Source organism: Lepidochelys olivacea (assembly GCF_965140295.1).
Source record: "Lepidochelys olivacea isolate rLepOli2 genome assembly, chromosome: 2".
Classification (NCBI taxonomy): domain Eukaryota; kingdom Metazoa; phylum Chordata; order Testudines; family Cheloniidae; genus Lepidochelys; species Lepidochelys olivacea.
In genome coordinates, this window is record NC_140412.1 from 88768622 (window position 1) to 88793531 (window position 24910).

Consider the following 24910-nt stretch of genomic DNA (forward strand, 5'->3'; position numbering starts at 1 on the left):
ACTGCACTAATGCTAATCCTGTTGCACTGTTGTAAATGGTGTCTACACTAAGGGATGGCCTCACTAGCTACATAAATGACTGAAATGTCCGTGGTGACAAGATCTGAGGGTATCTCTGATGTTCATCCACCAGCAAGAAAGTTGAGCCTCCGTTTTCAAAAGTAATTGGTGATTTTGCATTCTTCAATTTTTGGGTGTTCAAATTGCCAACTAAAAAGAGTTTTGACCTATAAAGGCTGGGTTCTTAGCACTCTCTAAGTGTCAGGCCCTTTGAATGTATATCAAGTTGGGTATCCAAACTGACTAGTTGCTTTTTGAAAATGGCCACGAAGTGTGTTTTTTCTGTTTCATTTTTATTGTAGCTCTGTGTTTTGGTTTTGTTTTTCTGAATTCATTTACTTAATTATCTGTTGTTTAACTTGTGCTGTTGCACTAACTCTGTATTCTAAAGAGGTCTTTATATGTGTCAAATCCATTTTTAAAATAAACTGTTAAAACAAACCTAGAAATAATTAGTCTATTTTGCTTCTTGTTTTTCCGCCTAGCACCATCTATGCCACCCTATGAACTGGAAACACCTTTGAATCAAACTGACAGTACTGTGACAATCCTGCTGAAACCTGCACAGAGCAGAGGAGCTCCTGTCAGGTATAAGGGGGGAAATCTTTACAAAATTAAAATTAAATGGATTAATTTCTTGAATGTGTTTTCTGGGGATTTTCTGCACAGAAACCAGAGTCTAAATCCATGTCTGTATTAGTGCTAATTAAATTAAATAACTGAAGAAAATGAAAGTGCTTTGATGTTGTGTGTTCGGGTATTGTTTAAAAGATTTGATCGAGATGCAAGTGGCTTGTTCTTTGAAGATAAGGAACAAAGCCACAGTGCTGTTGTGTGGGTGGCTTCTTTTACTACTTTAAGGTAATTGCTTACTACAATGTTATGAGTTCAAGGACATAGCACACTTTTTATCCTGACCTGCTATGTTTTTATATCTGCTCTTCCTGTTTACCTCAGAATTTACTTACAACTATTTAAGACTTTTACTAAGTTAAATAATACCAAAAAAATGGATTATAAAATTAATGAAATTTAACATTTAACAGTTAGACCAGTTTGGCAGGAAGAGGAAAGAACACTGAAAAATCAATAGCTCAACCTGTTTAGATTTTTCTACTACTGATTTACATGGATATAACTTCCCATTTTGTAATGGTTTGTATTCCACAAGTAGGTATACGATTTTGTGTAAATCTTACAATGTTTAGATTAAAAGAATTTCATTCTTTACAGAAGGGAACAGAAGAATGACCTGATAGCTTTGAATGTAAACCACTGAGGAGCTCAGCATTCTAAATACGTGTAATTAAAGACTACAGAAATAGATTTTTGCAAGATTAGGCTCTTTACTTTTGAATTATCAGATAGAGTCTAAAACAGTAAATCCTATTGTTACTGAAAGAAAGCATTAACATCCATAATTAAGAACTGTCAAGGCACTTTGATGATGTAGTTTTTGATAATTTTTGTCAGTTTCAGAAGTATGGTTCTGATATATCCAGACATGAGTAAATTGAACTATTCCACTGCACATTATTATTTAATATAGTATTACAGCAAGGTATACTACCTTTAATTAGATTATTTTCTGTTTTCTGTAATATAACGTATCTATTTTTGAAGGCTGAATCCAAAAGAAGGAAGGTGCAACCTTATTTACTGTTAAGAATTTTTTGAATGAGACTTTTTTTTTGGGAACTGTGGCAGGGTGCTGCAGGAGAAGCCCTAATCAGGTCCTGTCACTCCAGCCCCAATCAGGGGAAATGGGTTGGAGCTGGACCACTAGCTAGGACTGGCCTGGAAACTGGCCGCACCTGTCAGCCTTGTTAACAGAGGCTAAAAGCTTGGGAGAAAGTGAGTCCAAAGAAGGGGGCGGAGACCAGTCGGGGAGAGTAAGCTGAGAAGGAGCCAGGAGCCTACTACCCTGTTGCCACTGAGGCCTGTGCTAGGACAAATTTATACATAATCTGTAAATAGTTGAAGTCTGGTGGTGGGGACCGGACAGAGGAATAAAGAGCATGGATGTTGCACCAGCTTGAAGTGGTCCTGACTCACTGGGGAGTCGGGCTAGGAGGCCAAACCCCGCGGGGTGCGGTAAGCAGCCCCATTGCAGGAACATACGAAACAGTTGAGAAAAAACTGAAAGCAATAAAATCAGATTTTATCTGAACCGGCCTGTTTTACAGATTATACTAGAACTGGAATCACATATATTTTCCCTCTTTCTGGCTTTCCTGTTTCAAACCATTTTATTAAATAACTTTGGTTCATCTCATCTTATTTCTCAGTGTTGTAGTACGGTCCTGAATATAAACATCTGGATTAAAATGGCACAAAGTAGTTATGTTACTATATAAACACAGGCTTGTTAGACCATAGCTAAAGAACCAGTTCAATTGCTTTTATCTAGCCTACTGAATTAAATACAGTTTGACTCCTGGAAGTTATCGATAGGTTGAAAATCTCACCCACAATACAAAGGCGCTAGTTGGGAGATTTTAAAATGCCAAGTAAGGGGATAAGCGGGTAGGGAAATAGAAAGAGGGATTTAGAGTAACATCAAACTACAGAGCTGACAGAATCAAATGAACACATGACAGCAAATTTACAAAGCTCTTTTGCAACAGCACCTAAAATAAAATAGGTGCAGATGCCAAACTACTAGTGTAAATAATGAGTGAAAGAGGAAATAAAAATTAAAGTTAGAATTCCTTTAATATTATTTAAAGTTTTATTGTGCATTACACACTCAGATATATTGTCACTGCATCATTTACAGAACATGTTCTGGGAATGGATTTTATTTTTTTAATCTATATTCACTGGGTGTTGAAAATTCAGCTATACTTCATGTATGCACTTCACTAAGTAAGATGGTTGTCTATTGATTCTGTTATAAGCACCCTGCTTCGTTAATGCAGATTCTTGGAATTGCACTAAACTTTTCAGTGTAAATTGTTGTTGTCATTTTATTGATCAACACATCAGCTGCGTCATATACAATTATTTCATTCCTGCAGTGGGTAGGGAAAGTACAGAATCTGGTATGCAAGTCAGTGATGCTGATACTTGAGGTAACTAAGAGCTTTGGTTTCTTTTCCATGATTAAATATTTTTCTTTAGTGAAATATAAAAAACTTATTTTTTTACCTTGTTTAGAATCCCCTCACCCATAATCACAATATACAAAAGAAATGCTTATTGTTTGGCAGTTAAAGGAAACTTCAAAAAGTAGACTTTGTAGACATGTGCAAGAGCCTCTATTTGCTACAGTAAAGTTCATGTTAATCAAGGAGACCAAGCTGTACGTCAGTTTTAAAAGAATCACACAATTTAATATTGTTAAAATATATTTTAACAGTTATAATACAGTAAAATAGTATAGTCTTCTGTGTTTTATGGCTGTTACTTTGTTTATTTCCAGGTGATTATTTTTTAGTTATATTTCTGTAAAGAAATAATACATTCAATAGTAATTAATATATTTACTTAGTTATCTGTTGCTTTAGCTAAATTGGTGTTTAGAATATTTGTGATTTACAAGATTTTTTGTCCTTTGAGTTTCTAAAGGCTTCTGGTTGAGTGGAAATTGTCTGAATATGTTTATTATATATATGTCTCTTTCTGCAAATTGTGTGTGTGTTGTGTTATGTTATGTGAAAGCAAGTACATTATAAAAAGATGTATAATATTTTAAAACCATACCCACAAGTATCAGAGTAACAGCCGTGTTAGTCTGTCTTTGCAAAAAGAAAAGGAGTACTTGTGGCACCTTAGAGACTAACCAATTTATTTGAGCATGAGCTTTCGTGAGCTACAGCTCACTTCATCGGATGCATACCGTGGAAACTGCAGTAGACATTATATACACAGAGAGATCATGAAACAATACCCCCTCCCACCCCACTGTCCTGCTGGTAATAGCTTATCTAAAGTGATCATCAAGTTGGGCCATTTCCAGCACAAATCCAGGTTTTCTCACCCTCCGCCCCCCCCCCCCCCCACACACACACACAAACTCACTCTCCTGCTGGTAATAGCCCATCCAAAGTGACCACTCTCTTCACAATGTGTGTGATAATCAAGGTGGGTCATTTCCAGCACAAATCCAGGTTCTCTCACTCCCTCACCCCCCTCCAAAAAACCACACACACAAACTCACTCTCCTGCTGGTAATAGCTTGAAGCCTTCCTAATGTTCTTTTAATGTGGCTTTTTTGTGTGTACTTTAAATTATATTTCAGTCTAAACAAAAGTTCACAACAAAGGCTATCCATTCAGAACTTTACTTGCCATTGAAAAATCCCAAAGGTGTGCCAAAACATAAATTGTCCAAAGCAGCAGCATAATTCTCCATATATAAATTATCCACCACCCTACAAAAAGTCTTCTAATATAGGACCATTGTAGCACCTTTAAAAGAGGGGAAAGTGACATAAAATCTTAAGGCCAGATTCTGCCTGGCTCTTATGAGAAGTTTGCGGTGTGGAGGGAGCCCCTTTTTGCACCCTCTGCCAGCCCACTCAGAATTGCAGCCTGTTCAGTGGCTGCTCCATATTTACTACCCGGAAGCACAATGTTCCCTGAAGGTGATAAAAAGGAGAATCCCCTACATACACACTGGCCAGCACCATAGGCTGGCCAAATGTATACAAGTAAATAACAACACACACAGGAGTTGGGCCGCAGCCACTCTGTACCCAGAAGGTATTCTTGCTCCTCATGGCAGAAAGCATCTTAGTTCTCCCTTTGGGGTAATGGAGCTCCTCCTCTCTTTAGGGCTATGCCTAAAGGGCACTGTGGACCCCTAAAGAGGGGGGGAAGAGAGAGATACCTAGGTCCAGCTTTACATGAAGTGAGGTCAGAGAGCAGGATGCAGTTTCATGCATGATTTGTGTCTGCAGATACCACAAGTGAGAACACAAACTCAGGGTCCAAGCACGTAAGCATTTAGACATTTGAATACTGAATCGCATAGTCAGAGGCCATGTTTGCACACACAGTTGCCCAGTTTATATGCAAAAGTGTAGTAATAGTACATGCAGAAGAAGGCACCCAAATGAATGCAGTTTTAACTCTGACCTATGGCCCTTTACAAGCTTATCTATGCTACCTTTACTGATTTATTTATTTATTTGTAATGTTCCACCATTCCCACTGCTGGCAGTGCTTGAGTGTTGGTGCAATGGTGATAAATCTCTTAAAAAATGCTAGTATAGACATAGCTGAAGAGGGAATGACATAGACCCAGGGCGGGAGAGATATAGACACCTAAGGAAAATAATTGGTAGTCTCTATAAGATCTTCCTATTAAGATGGGAAGCACATTTCTGCCTTTTACAAAGCACACTGAAAAACATTTTAGATATCAGTTGACAGATAATGACCTGGTGACGTTCAAATACTACTACTAAATTACTAAAATTCTGAAATACAGTATTTTAAGAATGCTATATGCTGAACATACGGTAAGACTCTGCAGTCTAACCAGCATCAAGTGAGTTTGATTTTCCTGTAGAAATGTCTGTTCTCTATTTGCCTATCGTAACCTTCCTTCTTGTTTATATTTTATTTAGAATGCATAATTTAGGAGTATGTAAAGGTGTGTAGTTGAATGCTGGTCTGTGGGCTCAGCTCCTGCTACTTGCCGTTGTCTGCAACCTGTATTTCCAAATCATAGTTTTACAACTTGTAAGTCAGCCAACAAGCTTGCTTGAGCAAGTTTGAGATCGAGAAATGATGGAGCTTTATTGAAGCTCATCATTGTCACTTCTTTATGGCAAACAAGTATTCTTCTTTACAGCTGAAGGGTCAATCTCAGTTTAATTGAGGGAGCAGTGCAATAATTGCTTATGCTGTAAAAATGTTGTAATCCTTTTTTGTTATGCTATAGAACTTGCTTTGAATTTTTACTGTGACTGGAATTAGAATTTTTGGTCCAAGTTGCTTAGATGATTTTACAGAAGCTTGTGTGCTAGCTTGTTTTGAAATTGGCACAATGTTTTTACTGCAGCTAGTCCCAGGATCCCTTGGCAAATGAGACTTTGATTCCTTAACTCCTACAGGCAGTGCCAACGGTCACTGACAACCCCACCGATAATGGTACCTGTTAATGTCATCTATTAACATGATTATTAAAACCTAATCCATAACAATTAAAATAAGAGAGATCTTAAGCAACTCCAGTGTTAGAACAGGATGGGTAAAGTACATCTTAAATCTAATCAGATAACTTTTCTGTTTCATAGAAACCTATGAAAAGTCAGAGGGAAGGGCAAGCCCAGGGTTGCGGGCTGGGGACTGCTCCCCTTCCCCTATAGTAAATGACGCGCCTTTGATTTGTTGTCTCTTGAGTGTTAAAGGGAGTAAAAAGTGATAAAAACATACTTTGTCCATTATAGCGAGCAGATCAGTCTCTGAATATATGCACACGGTAGTGCCAGTTTTACAGTCACTCTTCAGAATAGGACCATGCTTTAAGCACTGAGGCATTACAGCCTACATTTTTAACAGTGCGCATACACTTCTGTGCCAGACTTCCATGCACACAAGTCCACTGTTCAAAAAACATAGTGGAAAGATGCTGTTGCACTGTGTTCCTGCATTTGTCGAAGTAAAGCCGGGCTTCGTTTTGTTTTTTACGATATTATCTATAAGGATAAGGCTGTATAATTCAGGTGTTCCCTAAGTAGCTGATGAACAGGATTGCATGGGAATGTATCTTTCAACAATATTTATTTGTTTGTTTTCCCCCTTTTTGAAGAGATTTATCGCACTAACTGTTTGTATCATGAAAATTATTGTTGTTGTTTTGTTTATTAATATTACCATGGCTCCATTCAGAATTAATGCCACGTTGAGCTTAGAACTGTCAGACATATAGAGTGATATGATCCTTGTCTTGAGCAGCTTTCAGTCTGTTAATGTTACTATATAACATGCATGTGCCCTCTCCCCAGTTGAGCAGTGGGATTTTGCACAGTGTGGCTTATGTCCCACGGAAGCCATCTTTTCCATAAAAACAATGGTAGCCAAGAAAATTAACTTACTCTTTACCATGCAATTGTTGTTACCTTATTCCACAATGATGGGAAGAAATAACCTGGGTCACTATTTAATTTTGTTACCCATAACTACTTTTCTTTGTTTTCAAAAAATTTTCCTAGAGAGGTTAACTTTACCATGGTTTGAATCTCATTAGTTTTTCTCCTCTTGAGGGTCACATTCCAAAGTAAGGTGACGTCCCAAGTGAAAGGAATAGATCAGTTTCTAGTGAGCATTCATCTACTTCATAGAATCATTACTTGGCTCAACCTAGTCAGTTATATTTGGAAATCATAGCAGGCTAGGCACTGAGGTGTTGCCCATCAAGGCCCATATGCATTGGCAGTATTATGTAGAGATGTTCTCTTGTCTTGTTTGGCTCTTGCAGACTCAGTTAGTTTTCATGAACATCAACACTGACTGAGCATTTTAAAATGAAGAAAGAGAAAAGTTTGATTACAGTGACTGTGACTTAAAGCAAATGCATTGTACTGCATTATGTACTCTGAGATTATCTGACAAAATGTCTACTAATTCGTACATTCCAAATGTTAAGAGAATTTTAAAATACATTTGGTGGTAAAAGTAGATCAAGTGACTGAGGAAAACCGTGGCAACAGGTTCACACAGCACACGGTCATTTTCACCATCAGGCCCAAAATCTTGTGTGATTTTCTTACTTTCAGGTTCTATTACAAAACCCAAGCTCTAATAATTACTGAGCATTAGGCTGAATTTCCTATAGGTATTTGTCCTTCTACAACGGCACATTTGTCTTCTACAAATAATTATTAAATGTTTATTTTGTTTTTCATTAGTGATAGAGTGCAGTGTTTGTGAGTAGAGTGCTCACAGAGTTTGCTGGACTAATAACCTTGGCATCAGCCAGGCACAGCACAAGTCTTCCCTACTCATGGGCCTCAGATTATCAGTTCCAGTCCTGAATCTCTTGACTAGAAAATATCACCCTTGCGTAACTGTGCAAGTTTCTTCATTTTAAAATGCTCAGAAGCTATGCTCAAAAGGATATTAAAATATGGCCACCAAACACCTATTTGCTTATGACTCTGACAGGTTTTTTCCCTCAGGAGAGCCCCATTTCTAAGTGAGAATAAGGTTGACGGGCAGTGCCCAGCATCAGTGTAAAAATCTTGGTTCAGGCTTTTTAGTGTGCATATAGAGCTAGATTATGGCATTTAGCCATGGACCCACACTGCGGGCAATGCAGATTCACATCACTACATTGCTCTGGGGAAGTTATAAAGGGATTGTGCCTCCTATGTTTAGGGGGAGGGCATACACTACTTCATCCCTTTGGAGGCTGCTATGAATAAACCAAGCACACCGCCTTTTATTCAACTGCTAGGGGCTGTCTTCATAGATCCAAACATTCCAAGGCCAGAAGAGGCCATTGTGATCAACTAGTCTGATCTTCGGAATAAAACAGACCATAGAACTTCCCCAAAATAATTTCTTGAACATACATTTTAAAAAAATTAACTAATCTTAATTTAAAAATGGTCAGTGATGGAGAATTTACTATGACTCAATGGTTAATTATTCTCACTATCTTGCAGAGGTCTTGTGGAAAGAATATGTCGTCATGTAACTAAAATTAAAGACAATCATAATGCAAACCTGTAAGGAGGCAGAATTAAGGTTGCAGGAGCGAATTAAATTCTGGCATTTCATCACTTTTAACCTAAATAACTTTATTTTATATAATTGTTTTGTCTTTAATTGTATTAAAGTAGCATCTTGAGCAGACATTCCAAGCAAACAAGTCAGTGTCCTCATCTGATCACAAGTAAAATTAGGAAGGAGAGGAGAAACTCTATATGGAGGGAGAAAAAATTAACTATTAATGTGCTCCCAATTAAACATTACCATTGTATGCTGAATAATGTTTCATTTCACTGAACATTAATATGAAAAGCTTTCTTTTCACAGTACTATTCATTTAAGCAGGTGGAGGAATCAATGGCATTTCCAACAAGTGTCATGACAGTAAAACATTACTAAGTAAGAGCTAATCTGCAAAACCAGTTTACATTAAATGACATAAAGAAACATTACAGCCACTTACTGGACTGTACTACTGATAACATCTACTATTTAGAAAGGAGCAATAGAAATGCTTCATCTTAACATAGATGTCAAGAATGGTAAGATCGATGTCTAAGGCACTACAGAAGTGTTGAATTTGGGAAGAGATTACTGTGGATGATGGGGGTAAAGGGATTAACTACATTCTAACCTTTAGAGTTGAAACTGTTTTCAGGATTAGCATTACAGGGCAGTAGCAGCACAAGGCTAGAACCTCATCTGTATTTAACAGCTGTTTTGATCCTAAATTATGCAGAAGCTCTCATCTAGCTGGAAAGAGCTGTAAGGGGTCATGCTGGCAAAAACACCTCTGCCCCTCATGCGTTCCTGCCTGCAGAGAGAGACTACAAAGTCAGCATTAACTTACCACAGATGACATGCGAGTCTGGGGAACAGGAGACAATGCCTCAAAGATTAGCTGTTCCCCTGGACCTGCTTATCTCATTTCACGCTGCTGGCCAGTGCCCTGCAGACTCTCCACAGAGGAACACTGTTAGACTCAAAGGAAAGGGGAATGATGCCACAGAGATGGCAATCTCCTATTCCAGTTTCCTGAGCTGGGATCCACTGGCTCCCCATACTCTCCACTTGTGGAAACAGAAACTATGATATGGCCCTAAATTGAATAGAGGGGAAGCTGTGGATATGTGTACACTGCAGTTAAACACCGGTGGGCTGGCCCATGTCACCTGACTTGGGCTTGTGGGGCTCAGACTGTGGGGCTATATGGTACATAAGGAGTTTGATCCATCTGCACGGGCATTATTTTGCATTTACATGTATGTCTTAATAACTGCCATTGGATATGTCCAATTTCCCATATATATAAGTTTGGATGTTGTAGCATTTGCAAAGCTTCTATATCTCATGTGCCTTTCCCAAAGCACAGTTGTATCACTGCAATAGTTTTAGTTGTTGAAAAGCACAGAAGTAAAGCAGCAGTTACTAAAGTCTGTTTCTTAGAGGTGGCACATTCTGAGTATAATGGGGTACATCAGATATTAATACTTGTTGTACTATAGTAACTTTCGTCAAAAGATCTGAAAACATGTTGTTTGAGAAACAGTACCATCAATTCATCTAGGCGAGTGGTATCCCATCTCTTACAGTGTCTACTACCAGAAAGGTGGGGAAACAAAAAAATACCTGTAATGCAACCAGTCACTTGTGCATGATCTGTGACTGAAGATACTTCCTGTTTCCTTAAGACCATCACTTTATTTCTTAAACCACAATTTGCACAGCCACAGATTTTGTTTGCATTCTTCAAATGATCCAACCCCTTCCCAAATCCAGCCACAATATGTAATTATCTGACCTCCAGATTTTAGGGTGAATTCCTTAAATTGATTACAGTGTAAAGTGGTATTTCCTAGAGATGTGTACAGATCTCAAAATTAATTATTCTGGAGGTTTGGATTTGTGACCAGGCACATTCATCCTATTTAGATTAATGAAAAAAGAGAGCCTCCCTGTTGATTGCGGGAACTTATCCTTTGTTCTCTTAGTAGACCCTGAACACTTTTTCTCTTCCTAAAGTTGGAGGGGAGGAAAAGTGAGTCCTTGTTTAGTCCCTTCTATCCCCCACATTGTGGAGGTAGGGGGACAGCATTGAGGAAAGAAGACCTGATGGGCTCCATCTCCATCTTCATTTTCCCTAGCTTCTGTGGTTGGAAGGAGGTGGGAAGAGGCTGATCACTTGAATGCCACTGACCTTTTTTGTTAGAACAGGAAATGCACTGGCTGCACTATTCAGGCTGAGCTAATGGAATTCCATCTAGTCTATTTAGCAATGGATCTCATGGTCTGAAGTTGTCCCTGGGCCTCCTTCGGCATGAAAGGTAGTCAAACTGACTGCCCCACCTTGTGAATGTTGGCAAACATTTGAGAGTTGAACACCGTGAAATTTCAAATTTAAATATCTGAAATCATGAAATTTTCTTTTTTTTAAATCCTGTGACCGTGAAATTGAACAAAATGGACCATGAATTTGGTAAGGCCCTACTGAAAATTCACTACTATGCATAGGATTTAGATGTTATATTGTTTGAACTGATTTGGGTAACTTCTGCTCATAGTTACCCCAGTTTATAATCTAGCCACATTCTGTTAAGGCCCTTATAATGCTAGTGGATTCTGTACCCACACATAAATCTCACTGACGTCAATGATTCTCTCTACAGACTGAAGAGTCCTTCTGCATAGATCAGATTGCATCATGGGGTCCCAAGTTAGAGGGTATATTAACATATATTGTATTTTTGGATTGGAAAATTAGAGACATTAATTTTCCATTGTGGACTGTGGGGGAGGTGGGAGATTAATATACTGCTACATCTGTTTGAAAATTCACTTTGAAGGTCCAAATTTTTCAGGCTATCTTTAATTATCATTCCAGGTGTTAGGGGACAGCATGGAAGAAGGCACAGAAATAAGACTGGGAGGAGGAAACAAAGGGAATAACAAAGTAGGTTTTATTATCAGAAAGGGGGAAGTAAGGATCATAAGATACGAGAGCAGATCAGAAGTCAGGATAAACTGAAAGCTCTATAAACCTCTGAACTTGGGGTTGGTTCTTCAGACCTGACTGAGAAACTTTTGTGGCTCATCCATCAGTAATAATAAGGGGCCTGATCCTGTGAAGTGTGAATTTATGAACACCCTGAATTTCGATTGAAGTAGCTCTGAGTTCAAAGAACAAAGCACCTCAAAGTAGTTTTTCAATATCTTGTGGAAACCTGATAATTTCTCCATTTATATTTAGAGCAATAATGCATATCACTTGCATGTGCTGTACAAATATAGGCTAATTTTCACAAAACACTTGTAAATTACAGTCCTGGGCCCTTAAAATTTCTCTTCTATGGGGATTTTCTGTCTTGTAGGATGAATTTTATTGTATGACATGGAGTTTTTGTAGAATAGTTTTGTAGAATTGAAGGGCTCCAAGGTTGAATGTAGGTGGATGAGTTTATTCATGCTATATAGATAGGAGAAAAATGAAGCAAAGGGGCTTGCCCAAGGCAGCAAAGCAAATCAGTGGCAGAGCTGAGATGAGAACTGAGTAGTGGTTCCTTACTTCCAGAATCAGTCCAGCAAACCCTGTTGTATACATTATTTGTAAGGGTGAATGAAATAGAAAAACTCTCATTGAAATAAAAAAAAATCTAAAATTTTCCACTATCGATATTTTGCAAAGTAATCAGGCTTTTTAAGAAGGCAAAACCACATTTGCTTCAGTTCTGCAAGGAGCATCAGCCTGAGCTGACAGGATTAATGAAGTTTTATTTTGGGCTCATTTTATTTGTTTTATTTCATTTACTGTGACCATTTTGGATAGAGTGTACAATGTTTGATGTTTAATTATAATTGGTATGTCCTTGTGTTTGTTACATAATTTAAATTATTGAATTATGATGACTTGAAGGGAAAAATTTAAATGCACAGATAAAGAAATCTTTAAATTAGTTAAGAAAATATCAACAGAAAAGATCTTTCATCCAGGGATAATTTACTTGAAATTCTATGCCTGATGTGAAGATTAATAGTAGATTGCCTTTTAGGGAGCTCTCAGCCTGATTCTAATGTCCCAAGTTGTTCTTTTATTATCCAAAACCTCCATAACTAAAGGATTTTTTTCACCCTGCCCTTTGTTCATAATATGGGACTGTAATTGAGTTCATATTTCTTACCCAACCTCTCAGCTGTAATTAATATTTTATTACATCAGATTTTATCACTAAATAGCCTAGCAGCAGAGTACTGAGTGTCACATGCTCACAAAAAAGGCAGGAGTGACTTATTGATGCCAGGCAAGTTCCTTATAATGAGTTATGGTTGAGAGAATACAAAATACATTCTCAGTACCCAGCTAATATTCCCAAGCAATGTATGACTTATCTTATTTTGATCAAACCAGGACAAAGAAAAATTAAAGTTAGGAAAATGGAATATTCAGCCCAGTGGATCTATTTAGGATATCAAATATGTGGAGCACCTAACAAAATTGTCTGTGCAAGACCAGGTATCTGTTTTCATTATTACATTTTATGGACAGGACTAGTATAGGTCATATACTTTTTGTACATTTGAGGTTTTCTAAGCTGTGTTAACTACCTCTACAGTGTGAGAAATGTAAAAATCTGAACATTGAGTGTTCTGCCTGTTGTTCATCTTTGAGCTGGTGTAAACCAGAATGAAGGGGAAGGTGTTTTTAATAAGGATTTGAAAATGTAAACTGTTTTTTATTTATGAATAGTAGTAAACAGGACTGGGGAAAATTGAGTCATTTTTGTTGCCTGAAATTTAACAACTTTGGTGATCAATGGTTTTCATCATAAAACCAACCACATACTTTGGGCATAATTGACATTCCCAGCTCAGGGGAGAGTCTGCTGAGGCACTAATATCTGTATCTCTGCTGTGAATAGGTGATTGCTGAAAAAAGTCAAATTAAAGATAGAGGTCTCTGGCAGAACAGATCAGAAGAAGCTCTGTGCTTGAGAATAGACTCTTAATTCTTTGATATCAGCACAAGTATCCACTCCAAAATGTATAACTGCAATAAAACTTTCTTCTCTTTTTATATTTGTACACCAACTGGCTAGCCCACAGGATAACGGTGTAAGGCGTAAACTTTCCTTTAGGCAGAGCTGTGTGAGGGCAGTTTGTAACTGTGTCTCCACAGCAATTCCTTCCATGCTTCTGCCTTGTTTCCAGGAGAAGTCATCTGCTATAGCCCCTGAATGTTGGATGGATGGTCTAGTGGACAGGGAAATGGACTGGGATGCAGGAGACCTGGGTTTTCTTTCTGGCTCAGCTACAGACTTCCTTTGTACTCTTGGGCAAGTCACTTAATCTACCTGGTGTCTCAGTTTCCATCCACAAAATACTTCACTGTTTCACATGGATATGTGAGGATAAAAATAATGATCAAGAGGAACTCAGATATAGGGATGAGTGCCATATCATTTAGCTTAATAGATAGATTACCAGATGCAGATTACTTCCACTTCTCCCTCATTCCCTAACATGCCAGCCAACAAAGCTCTGCTTTGGAGAGTATTGGCTCCATGAACATTCTTTTCTACCCCTTCCTGGTCCCCACACACCTGAAGCTGTGATAGGGGGAGGTTGCACAAGGGAGTGGGAGCAATCTTACGTCCTGCACAACCATGTACATTTCGGAAAGCCCTAAATAGCTAAAGCCCACTCTGTTCTACTTAGGGTTCAATCCTGCACTCATTAAAATTAGTGGGACTGCTCATGTGCTTAAAATTAACTGCTTACATGCTTTGCTGGACCGAGGGTAAAGCGCTCATCACATTGTGGGATTGAGTTCTTAGCTTGTATGTAGTCTGAGTAAAAACTTTAGAGAGGTAAAACTAAACAAACAACCCTCACTGACTTGCCTACTTAACCTGTGTGCAATTGCATACCAAAGATAATAGTACATAAACTTTCATCATTGCATTAAAATAGACAATTACCTTTGATTTTTAGAACAAGTAATTCTATTGGAAGGTAGTAATGCCACATTATGTTTCACTTTGTGAGTAATCACCTGTCTCTCTAGATCAGCATCTGGTAAGAGTTCTAATGTTCTCATACCAAAAATTCCATTCTGCCCTTGTCTGTGTGTAGGGATTACAATGCCTTCTGTGCCAAACCATATTGGAAAGACTAAGGTGCCTGATAAACATAAACAACTTTAATGTCTCCCTTAAGAGGAAAAAGTGTGTGGGTTTTTTTAGACACAAAGCACAAATCCAAAAATAGACTGGTGTTATGTGTGTTAAAAGGGAGATAGACCTCAGGGAACTATTTGTGAACTAGCAAGTGGACTAGCAGATGTGAGGAGCCCTATGAATATATTTATTGAGCAGCCCAAAAAGTATTAAATAAGTCATCCTGGGTACTATTGTGGGAGTAGTTCTTGGGTAAACTTCCCAAGAAAATCTTTTGAAAAATATATGCCATGGTGCAGTTGTAACCCACACACTTCCTGAGTGTGGTGTTCTGTCCCATCTAGTGGCACCGAGACCACTTAAAGAGTGATAAATGAGTCTACTCTACAGCCTTAGCTAAGAGCCTTCTAGCTTTTAGCTCATGCGGTAGAGGCTCATGCACTAAGCTCCAGAGGCCCCAAGTTCAATCCTGCCCGCCAAAGGGATCTGTCAGCATTACAGGGCAACAGAAAATCTATCCCAAAAAGTACACATTTCCCTGATACTTGGGATATTGAGGTACAAGGAACAAAACCTTTAGGATTCATTAGCAAGTGTGAAAAGCGCAAGCCATGTCGAGGACATCTGAGTGGCTCAAAAGTGATTAAGGGGACTTGAATCCTTGTGACCTGCGTTCTTTGACACCATCCTCTTCCTTCAGGTGAAGAAAGAAAGAATGAATGAGAGAGCTTACCTTTACCATAACAAAGCAAGAGTATGTGTGCTCAGAAGGTGGGAACACTATATCATAAAGATATAGTATTTGTATGTCCTTCTTATGAATATATAATTGTGGGGAGAAAATGTTTATTTGTTGGATAATAGTGATAACTACACAAGGAGAGCCTAAACCAACATAACATACATTATTAAAGGTTACCTGCGGTAGAAAGGAAAACAGAAAGAGAGAAAGAAAAGGATTTCACCGCTTCCTGAAGCATGAACTGGTCGGGGTTCCCAGGTGATGGTGGTAGCTCAGGGTCCTGAGTGCAGGAGGCAGGCAGAGCCCCCAGCACGATCAGTCAGGAGATGGAGTCTCAGTGGAACTGATGCAGAGGTTGGGTCCATCCATCAGAACACTTACTTGGGCATAGGTAGGGGGTTTTGTAGAGAAAATACAATGGTTCAAGGGAGAACACTAGATTTGTTTATGGGTAAACTGATGACTCAGGGGTTTTCTTTAGGCTATTCAATAGGAGCTGATCACTCTTGGCTATGGGTGGTGTTTTCTTCCAGGGAGCTGACAGTGCAACTAGGCTGCTTCAGTATTTTGGATATCAATCAAGGATTCATTACTAGAATTGGTTTGATAACTGCTGAGCTGGGTGTGTGCAGGCGTAGGTTCATTAACATCTGGAGCAGAGATCCCCCATGATGCAGTGCTTCCCTGCTTTTCTGGTCCCAGAGTTCAGTTCGGTTCTCTGTTCTCCATTCCGTATGCTAATGAGATGAATCCCTGTCCCATCTTTCATGCAGATGAGGCTAGGGGAGTTGTCTCTGTTCTCCATTCTGTATGCTAATGGGGATTTCTTAATCTTGTCACCCTTGTCAGGAGGGGTCTAGGTGTGTCTCCCAACGCCCTTCACTGCTCTCTGCAGTCCTTTTCTCTGATTAGTTTTGGTTCAAGCAGAGACTGGTGGGGGAGGGGAGTGTCTTCCATGAGTCAGAGAGGCTAGATACTGTGCCCTGGTTCCCCAAGAACACAGAGCTGACTGGTATCATCTTAGGGATTGTTCAGGGTCAAGATCCTGCCATCAACTTTGAATCCTAGAAAGTCTAAACTTGGAAAAGGGGCTAATATAAATATTTCTGTATTTAATGAAAACCTTAAAATTCATGGCAGATGAACTGTGGCCAGAATATGCAGTCTTCAGAGCTCCTCTGACTCTTCTGTAACTAAGATATCATCTAAGTAAATAAGCATTTTCACTCTCAGGGCCCTTAGGAGATGAATAATTGGTCACACTCTTGTAATGAATGCCCTTGTAGCAATACACAGGCAAAATAACTTTACTTTCCACTGATATAGTACTCCTCTACAGGAGAACCTTAGGGATTTCCTGTTTGTATGCATAGGAAAGCTTTGCTTGGATCTACTTCTGCCAGAAAATCCCCTTTGTAAACCGTGACTTTTAAGTCTTTGAGACTATCCATGCGAAACAGTTTGGCAGTCATAAAAAGGCTTAAGGGTTTTGTATTAAAAACTAGATGCATCCCTAGTGGACTTGGGGCTGTGAAGATATAGCTTATTTAGGCCACCTGAGAATTAACTTTTGGCAGTATCTCTAGGGTCTCAAACTGAGCCTTCTTTTATCTCCTCAATTACGGCTATTGAGATATTTCTGCCTATGACTCCTCGCACTATAATGTAGGTGAAATATACCGTTAGCCCTCTGACACCCAGTGTAAGATACAGGGAGATTTAGTCTTTCCCAGATTTGAATAAAACAGTTCAGCTTTTCTGCTGTTGCCTGTAACTGCACTGGCCAAAGATGAGGAAAGACTTGCTGCAAATGACTGCAGAGAGGCTGCCTAGAAGGGGCTAAGAAGGTTTGAGTTGCTTATTTTACAAGTAAATAAAAAAACACTATTTTCCTGTACCATCGTTTTGTTATAGTGGGATCATTCTGTTCAAAACTCAGCAGGTGATTAGCACTGAATAGCATATTTTTTAGTCCCTCTCCTGCTTGTCATGGGGAACCAACCATCCTATGAACACAGAGATATGACCAAGCCTATGGAACCTGTAACTTCTGTAAATCATCTTATTCCTCTTTTTACTTCAGACATACGGACAACAGTGACAGGAATTTAAAAATGCACATCTTCAATTACAGGAACATCTTTCTTCTCAACAGACAAAAATCTGATCGATTCAACCCGTTGAAAACATTGAGGCAGGTTAAGAAATTGGGAACTGACATTCAGTAATAGTGATTGCTTACGCTTTTTAATTTGTAATTACTTTGGACTGAACTGGAACTGGCAGTTCCATAGCTTTCAGGTGACATAAAGCTCGACTGGTAAATTTTAAAGACTTGTATTAAGGGTCCGTAGTTTCATACTAGTATAAAAACTGCTTCCTTGAGTAGAATAAGTACAGAATAAGTTTGCCACTTTGTAATATAATTTTATCATTACGATTTGATTGATTATGCCTTGCTAAGCTTTAAGGCCCCTGTTTGGCAAGGTACTTGAGTACATGCCTAATTTTAAGCACATGAACTCACATGCTTAAATAAAAGCATGTGCTTAAGTACCTTAATGAATTGGGACCCTAGTTCTTTATTTCAGTCTTCTGAATATTGTCAATAATATCAGTTGTTGTGTTTAACCTCTTTCTCTTACTTCTTCTTATACTTGATATTCGGTTTTCATTGGTAACATTTAGAAATTTAGGAGAAGTTTTGAGTGTCTACTTTAGTTTAAGCAACCCAGAAGTCAATAAATTTGTGAGAAGCCAAATAAATTAAAATGATCCAACCAATAAGTATTTTATACAATACCCAAAAGGCCACACAAGACCATAATGTATCTAATTTAATTGTTTAAGTTTGGAACCTGTTTGGGGGTATTAAAAAAAATCAAAATTGCAAGAATTGTTTTTCCCACATTTTTCAAAATTGTACATAACATTTGAATCCTCAAATTAAAGAAAAATCTCAGATGCTCTTCTCTAGATTGAATATCATGTCATTCTGCTTAAAATGAGATTTTGAATTCTACTTACTGAGGCCTTAGAGTCTTGTAGTAGAAAAGCATAGCACAAACTAAACTTAATTAAATTTCATTCCTCAAGAAAGTTCCGTTTTAGTTATACCAATATCTAGTATATTTTTTGCACTGTCTACTTCAGTGTAGGTTTTATTTTCATATCACAGGTAGATAGATTGTATTCGAGTTAAAATTTGGCTGTATGAATGGAAAAGGAATAATGCAACATTAAACAAATGGAAAATATGACTAATATATTAGAGGAAAAATAGAGTTCTGATTCAGTGCTTACTCAGTTCACTAAGATTGAACCTTAAGATCCCTTTTCAGCATTAGCAATTCAGTTGTTACATATTAAAAGAAAGCAGTTTTAACCGTAAGATTTTGAGCAAGGTTTTGGATTATAATTGTAATTGGTGACTTTATAAAATTCATTATCAAGATGATCTCATTTATACAAATGTAATACATTACTCATAAAGTTCTGTCAGGTTGCCATTGACCCAGGTGCTTATAATGTGTTAATTTACAACAGAGAGACAGCAATGTGTGGCAACTGGGCAGCAGATAGGATTTAGATATTTTTCATTAGCACTTGGACTTTGATAAAGGGGAACAGAAAAGAGCTGCTTGACCTTTCAGTTCTTAAATTATTAAAGAGCAAATAGATTTGAGGTCTGGATGCTTGCAAATCTAATTTGTCTTGTGTAAGGATGAAATGACATTTTGGGTTGGAAATTGCTCCAGTCAACTTAGTTCTTTCTTTAATATATCTGAAGATGAATAGATGGAAAGCATTGAAAATGTAATATACATGGAGTAGTGCATGTGGTATAACTAATACGAACTTGCCAGAGTAAAGACACATGTGAATGACAATTTTGTTTCTAAAACATTTAAAATTTCCAGTTATAATTGCTGTGTGGAAAATGAAAAGAATATTTATTTTAAACAAAACTCAAGCAGGCATTTAAAATTATCTTGGCCCGAAGTTCTGGATTTCTTGGTCCTGGACTTCTGCAGAAATAGAACTGTTAGACTTAAGGGCCAGAACAAGTGTAAGGTCCAAAGCTTTGCAGTCCATCAGTAACAGCATATCAGACATCATTGAGAACCATGGATGCTTACCTTTTGAAATGGTATAAGGCATGAATTTCTAACTTCCAAGTAGCATAAAGCAATGATCTCTAACTATAGAAATTCATATCAATTGCTAAATCATGTCAGAAATTAAGTTGAGGGAAAAGCAAGATTGTAACCAGAGTCATGTGATTTTAAAATGTGACCAACTCTCAGTAGAAATCCTTTGGTGGTTCAATACAAATGTTTGCTGGTCCAGTTTAAAAAAAAAGTGCTGGTCTTAAACTAGTAATCAGCTGTTTGGGGCAGGGACAGCACCTAAAACAGTGGGGTCCATTATGAGGATCCCTCAGTGCTATAGTAATAAAATTATTAATAATCAGAACAAAATATGGTATCATAATTTATCAGGGAGACTGTACCCTCCAAAAGCATATGTAATGTTGTGGCTTTGTAGCAATTACATACTTGAAATGTAATTCATGTGTTAATACATACAAACTACACAAGAAAATGCCAGTCAATTATTACATTTTAGTTACCCTAAAAATACTCTAGCTAGCCTTACCAACTCTCTTCCTGCAATCTATGATCACTGTCCTTCTCATGGAGATGGATAATGATCAAGAGTCATTAGTCCCCAGGGAAGCAATAAAGTTACAACCAAATCCTCTTTAGAGAGATGGGTTTCACATTTGAGAAATTTAGAAGCACTGTTTTGAACAATTATAAGAATGTTATGATTTCACTGTTTTCATGTATATTCAGAAATAATGTTTCCTCGGTTCCTGTTTGAATGTCCATGAGCTTTTACGTTTGAGGAAGACAGGCAGTTTCTTCTAGGCCCTGATTCAACAAAGCACTTAAGCACATGTTTAAAGAGAAGCATGTGTTTAAGTCCATCTGTATTATGCAAAGCAGTTAAACATGTGCTAAAGTGCTTTAATGAATCAGAATTATGACGATTATACAATTATGAGAATATATGCACTCACTATTAACAGAAAGTTTATGCAGAATTAGGCAATTAGACTATTTAGAATTTTGTTTCTGTTTTGCATTAGTGAATGGGATTTCGGTTTCCCCACTGTTATCAGAGTTACAAAATTTCAAATATAACTAACAAAATAAATGTAAAAAAACTTTTGTATTTTAGCCATCAGAAAATATATTCTTTTTCCCGAATAACAGTCTGCTACCAAAATTTTAAATAGATTTTCACTTTATTATGTATTTCATACACAATTGTAATGCCAACAGTTAAGCAAATATGATTCCTTGGCTGATTTTTTTTCTATTTATCTCGCCTTTCTTTGTCCGTATTGATAATTGTGCTTTTTTTTCAAGCAAGTTAACAGGTTAAAGGATTGAATCCACAGCCTCTTATCTACTATTTGTAAACAAAAAAATACTTGTTCAACATTTTAATACTCATCAAATATGTTTCTATGTATGTTCCAACTAGGAAGTATTCTGTGTTGTTTGTCATATAAAAAGTCTTAGATATTCACAGCCAATTTTATTTTCCAAAGAGAAATGAGGTTATTTGGGAGGAGAAGGGGATGTGCACTGTAAATTTATAGACCTGAGTATTGACAGTGTGTTTTTATGTCCTTTGCCTTCAGCTGTCATCACCTTTTCCATAAATATTTGTTGGTGTGCTGATGTGATTTCATAATGAATTGGCTGATTCAAATGTCTTAGAATAACCCATATTTTCTCTCATTCTTTCTTTTCCAATTTCTTAGTGTCTATCAAATAGTTGTTGAGGAAGAGCGCCCTCGCAGGACCAAAAAGACAACTGAAATCCTGAAATGCTACCCAGTGCCCATTCACTTCCAGAATGCTTCGCTTTTGAACTCTCAATACTACTTTGCTGCAGAGTTTCCAGCCAACAGTCTTCAAGGGGCTCAGCCTTTTACCATTGGTGATAACAGAACCTACAGTGGTTTCTGGAACACTCCTCTTCTACCTCATAAAAGCTACAGCATTTATTTCCAAGCTGCTAGCAGAGCCAATGGGGTAAGTCTTATGACAGGTATAGTCTTATGCAATATTAGTGTGTAAACAGATTGTTGGTTCTGGACTGTGTATTGTTCAGTGTAGTTGCTAATGAGAGAATGAAGAAACCATGAAATTTAACAAGTTGAGTTTAAAAAATAACAGTGTTGCATGATAATTAAGGACGACAGAAAAGGGAAAGGAGGACACCACATACTTTTGTCAATGGAGAGTGGGCCTGATAGCGCATCATTGCCAGAAATACCACTGTTCTGCTTTATTTTCATTTCTTACTAATGCTTCCAAAAGTTGGCTGGTGTTTCTGTTTAGCTGCCTTTTTTAAAGAGGGAAATGCCGTGGCTACTTTGGTGAAGTTCAAGCCAAACTTGATTACTGTTTCAATAGCATATGTATTCTTGGTCTGTCCAATCATATTACCTTGGTTTATAATATTTTGAACTTCCGTTTTCACTTTTGCTTGTCTTGACTGAATTAGAAACAGAAAAACAGTAAAAGAAAAATAAGTAGATGGAACTGAAATGAGAAGTATGCACAAAGGCCCTTGGAGATCATGTTTCATCTGACTGATTCTTCCTGGATTGTTTTTCATTTCCTGAGCAGACGTACCCTTCAATTCCTGATAAGCTTTGGCTTTCTCCGTTGACAGCCTAGAAATGTTTTCTGCCAGATACCATAATGGCCACTTTTTCACAGTACACTGGCAGTACAGAAATGTGAACACCACTGATTATTTTCTTTCTTAAATTGTCTAGTATGATTCCTAGTACTGTACTTACTCGTAAGAAAAAGAAAAATCTCCTAAAGTCAATGAATAACCAAAGAAAATATGCTGCATACATCATGTCCTATACGTTTATTTAATCTTTTAGTGAATGTTAAGTGAAGTTTTGATGGCACATGGCCAAGTGTATTGTGTTTTAGTTGTCCATACCATGAAAAGTGCATTGGAGTCATTTTGGAGACTGTTAAACGTGTGATCAAACACACAGAATGGACAATTTTCTTAGATCTTATCAACAGTTTAAGAATAGAACGATAGATGGTTTTCTTTGCTTTGGATACAGCACAAGAAATGACCTTTCCTCTTTATTTGACACAGGAAACCAAAATTGACTGCGTCAGGGTGGCCACAAAAGGTATGATTAAATTGAGTCAAATTTTCTGGATATAAATCTGTTGACCTCTCTTTCATACATTTATGCCTTCCTCCAGAAATGTTTACTTGGCTAAAAAGACATCTCTGAACCTGACACTGTATTTTAAAGTAATCACTCACATGTCTAGCTGAGACTTAGGAAGTTTCCTACAAAAGCACAAATTTATTGTACATTTTTAGTTGCCTACATGAACAAGTGTTCTTTTTAAACATACTCTGTGGTTTTTATATGATCTCAAAATAAGTATTTTTGACATTTATATATATAATAGGACTGTTAAAGTGCTGATAGTAGAGTACCCACTAGCTGTTTGCACACATGAATAGTGAAAAATTACCCTTTCCTTATAAGCAATTCTGGTGTTTGAATTGCTTTATAAAAGAAAAGTGGAGGGTGTTCACAGACCAGCTCTTTCTACTGCAATGCCAGTACACTGTACTGCCCAGTAGGAGATACGAGTTCAGACAGCAATAGCTGTAATCCTGGTCCCCAAGTAGAAAAGATTAGTCATATTGCTCAGGTGATATGCTTTAGCTTTGGAGACTGGGAGTGGTTTGTGTGTATCTGAGTATAGCCACATTTCTTTAGTACCTCCACTGGATGACAAGACAGGTCTGAAAGAAAATTTGGGGGTGGCAATTTAGAGGTGGAAGGGTAGAAAAGGGAAGGGAAATGTTGCCTTCTAGTTTGGGTGCCTGGACAGCCTGCAATAAAAATATTTCATAAGCAATTGGTCATAGTCCGTTTTTGGAGGATCACACATCTCGGGTTAAGTGACTCAACATAACCTCATGCAGAATCAACATGAGGAGATTTTACAATTCAGCAACCACAGGTGTCCTTTTTTCACCATACCTAGATAAGGTAGATGAAACCCTTATTATTTTGACATGAGAAATGTCAGCATGTAGCGCCTCACATCTGTGCCTGAAAACTTAAACTGAGGGTGGACTGCCAGCCTCCCTAATACAATAGATGGAATTTTGGTCACTTTTCTCATCTAGTTCCCAAATATCTGGAAATGAAAAAAAAATCCCTAGTTTTCAAGTTACTGAGCCCATTGCTTAGTAAATAATTACTAACTTTCAAGTATCTTCATTCTAAGCAGATGAAATATAGAACAACAGATGAATTCAGTGGAAAGTAAAACACTAGACTGTTCTCCAGTAGCATACATGAATCCAGCAATTGATTAATTTACACCACAAATCATGATAAACAAGTTTTTTAAATTATTTAGAGATTTTTATTTGTAATTGCTAATGAATGTTCAATCATTTGGACCACTTGATGGAATATTTGTAATGCTCATTTTGAGATGAGAATTGCTTTGTGCAATGAAATTGCTTTCATAGCAACAGACCATTTCAAAGTAATCTATTTGTTGAAAGGGACGTGAGAAAATGGAGCTCTTATTTTAAACACATGTCAATTTGTTTTATGTTTTGAAAACATATTTCTGAGTACTTTGTAATATCTTTGTCAAGCCTATAAGATTGTTAGAGAGATAAGAGGTGAGGACTTTGAAACAAGAATTCCCCATGCTGGGCTTTGCAATCCTAAATGTTCCAATTTCAATGAGGTGCTGCTGTAAAGCATTGTTTCCTGTGCCACTAAACTTTTGATGACATAATACAGAGCAATTTCACTCGTTGCTCAAAATGACATGCAGAGTCTGTTTATATTTTAATTGTTCTATCTGTAGTTTAAAGGTCAGATTATGCTTGTATCTGGCAAGGTTGCTTAAGGAGCAGTGAGCCTTTCACCCCTTGGGTTTCCCACAAGTGCTAAATAGAATAGCAGGACCCCTTATCTTTGAGGTGCAAATCATCTCATTTGCCACGGGGAAGAAGGGGGGCCATGACCCCACACCCATTCCCCTCTATACTTGTCTGCTGACTTGGTTGACCGTACGCTGGGGATCTGTGTGAACCATCCAAAGGGCTGGTGCAACGTGTACACTTTCCCGACTCTGAGGAAATGAGAGGCCTTTATGACAAGA

General features: G+C 37.7%; 1 protein-coding gene across 7 annotated transcripts in view; it reads left to right on the plus strand.

Moving 5' to 3' along the window:
• PTPRM (protein tyrosine phosphatase receptor type M) overlaps window positions 1-24910 on the plus strand; it is a 685790-nt gene that overhangs the window by 403529 nt on the left and 257351 nt on the right. For all 7 annotated transcript variants that reach the window (XM_084621210.1, XM_084621211.1, XM_084621214.1 and 4 more), the window contains exons 11-13: window positions 546-648; window positions 21478-21751; window positions 22851-22887. In XM_084621210.1, coding sequence (XP_084477336.1) covers window positions 546-648; window positions 21478-21751; window positions 22851-22887 — 414 coding nt within the window. The remainder of the gene's footprint in view (window positions 1-545; window positions 649-21477; window positions 21752-22850; window positions 22888-24910) is intronic.